General features: G+C 48.9%; 1 protein-coding gene across 1 annotated transcript in view; it reads left to right on the top strand.

Moving 5' to 3' along the window:
- The window catches only part of wu:fj49a02 (myomegalin), a 45,226-nt gene that overhangs the window by 13,924 nt on the left and 28,802 nt on the right, over nt 1-2,500 (top strand). The window contains exons 6-12 of the mRNA XM_059564234.1: nt 10-168; nt 243-353; nt 776-913; nt 1,005-1,184; nt 1,595-1,783; nt 1,867-2,055; nt 2,143-2,197. Of these exons, the coding sequence (XP_059420217.1) occupies nt 10-168; nt 243-353; nt 776-913; nt 1,005-1,184; nt 1,595-1,783; nt 1,867-2,055; nt 2,143-2,197 (1,021 nt within the window). The remainder of the gene's footprint in view (nt 1-9; nt 169-242; nt 354-775; nt 914-1,004; nt 1,185-1,594; nt 1,784-1,866; nt 2,056-2,142; nt 2,198-2,500) is intronic.

Genomic DNA, 2,500 nt, shown 5'->3' with positions numbered 1-2,500 from the left:
GTGTTACAGGAGCTTCGTGAGATGGTTGAGCAGCTGCGGTCTGAGCTGCAGGTCAAAGTGTGTGAGCTGAGAGACCAGGAAGCAGCAGCACGCACCGAAATCACAGAGCGGGACAAAACCATCACACAGCTACAGCAGAGCGTATGCCGCAAAGACGCGCTGCTGCAGGTCACACACTCCTCCACTGTGATGAAGACGCTTACAGGACCTTTCTTATAACTCTAACAGTGTTTCTCTTTCAGGAGTATTCAGAGCTGCTGGATGATTCCTCCGACTGCAGCGGACGCATTGAGAGAGACGCACTGCTGCAGACGCTGAGGACTCGCATCAGAGACAGAGACGCTGCTCTGGAGGTGTGTGTCCTCATGAGATCCATCCAGGATCCTGTCTTGGTATTGTAGCCCCGCCCACAGTGAAATTCTATTGGTCCAAAGTCTAAGTAGCTCTAATTAAAATCAAATATGTTCTGATTGGCTGATTGGTTTGAAATCATGGTTGCGTTTTGCTTTCAGTAAAGGTGCTAAAATAGATCCACTCTTTACTAATTACTGGTGTCACGTGATAGTGATGCGATGACACGTGTGTCAGTCAGTGCTCCAGACATGAACGATTCCTCAGGTCATCTGTGAGTGATCAGATTCACCGGCTTCACCTGTTAGATTAGAAGACATGAGATAAAATCCCACAGAAGCTCCAAGAAAAAGGAACCTAAGCCACAATTACAGACCAGACGATCACAGACTCTCTAGCCTTAACTTTCTGTTGTGTGTTTCAGCGCTCGATCGATGAGAAGTTCCTCTGTCTGGAGGAGAAGGATGCTGAAGTGCATGGACTGCAGCTGGTGCTCCGTGAGAAAGACCGAGACCTGGAGAGACTGCGCTGCGTCCTCGACAACAACAACGACACCATCACGGTGTGTCACCATCTGCTGTAATACACAGACTGTCTGCTTAAGTGTGATTGAACTCTCTGAAATCTGTGTGTGTGTGTGTGTGTGCGCACAGGGCTTGGATGCTCTGGTGCGCAGTAAGGATCTGGATTTGGAGAGAACACAGGAAACCTGCCGGAAATTGGAGTGGATGAAACAGCAGAGCGATGAGAAACAAACACTCGCTGTACAGGAGAGAGACAGCATCATTCAGCAGCTGCAGACGGCGCTGCGCTCACACAGCAGAGAGAGCGAGGTAACACACACACACAAGCTACAAAACATCTGATCAGAGCATAAACACAAGCAGCAGTGCGCTGATGTTCACATGTCTGCATTCAGCAGACGCTTTTATCCTAAACCTTCAGCTGCTGCTGTTACACTCTACTGTTGGAGTCTCAATCTCAGATCTGCTGTCATGCAGCTGTTTTAAAGCTTGTTTCCTGTGGACTGATATAAACATGCTCACAGACTTCTGAAGGTTACGTAAAAGCAGCCAATCAGATTAGAGCTTGTGATTTCAACGGCTCGTATTTCTGAGACAGACACACACACCAAACACAAACATGCCTGCACATGCTTTGAACACACACAGACGTTCAGGCTGCTCAAGATGGTGTGTGTGTGTGTGTGTGTGTGTGTGAGTCTGTTCCTCTGTGTTTGCAGGAGCTCAGGTCAGTGTTGTTGGGGAAAGTGTCTGCCGCTGACGAGCTCCAGCAGCTGCAGTCTCACCTGTCGATGAAAGAGCGTCTGTTTCAGGAAGTGATGTCAGACCGCAGCCGGCAGGCGCAGGAACACCGCAGACAGATCACAGAGCTGCTCAACACCATCAGCACCAGAGATCAGGACATGAAGGTGCAGCTGATCATCTGGAACACTTCTCTGTTTACTTGCTCATTTCTTCCCCATGCTTCACATGTTCTCATCTCCGGTCTCAGGATTACGGCGAGAGGTTGGGCCGGGTGATTTCGGAGCGAGCGGGTCAGTTGCAGGAGTTGCGGAGGCAGCTGTCATCACGGGAACAGGAGCTGAATGACATGAACAGGGACCGAGAGAGAGATGCGTCTGCCTCCAGAGAGCTGCAGAGACTTCAGGACATTCTCAAGGAGAAAGATGCCTTCATACAGGTCATACACACACACTCTCTCAAATGTACTGTGGTAAAGATGTTCTGTGTGTAAATGTGCCTTGGTAACGATGTTCTGTGTGTTCAGGATTTACTGCGGGGTCCGAGCGAAATGTTGAGCTCCTCACCAGCAGCAGCACAGGGTGAGTTTTACCATGAAACATCTCACAGTAGATCAATTACAATCAGGGTTTGACATTAACACCCGCCAAATGCAGTGGATTTTGCTCGTGGCGGGGAACACGGTGACTCCAACTAGCCACTTTGGTTGAATCATTGTAGTGTTTTTAAAAGGCATCTGAAATGAGCCATATTGCAGTGTGACACTACGACACTACAACTCCCATGAGTATTACATGCACACAGTGTTGCCTTGCGCTTGTGCCTTACTGACAAAAACAAGGAGACAGCTATCCATTTCTTGTCAACCCAACCCTCTACATTTC

Source organism: Carassius carassius, chromosome 12, assembly GCF_963082965.1.
Source record: "Carassius carassius chromosome 12, fCarCar2.1, whole genome shotgun sequence".
Classification (NCBI taxonomy): domain Eukaryota; kingdom Metazoa; phylum Chordata; class Actinopteri; order Cypriniformes; family Cyprinidae; genus Carassius; species Carassius carassius.
This window is presented reverse-complemented; position numbering and strand designations above follow the sequence as displayed.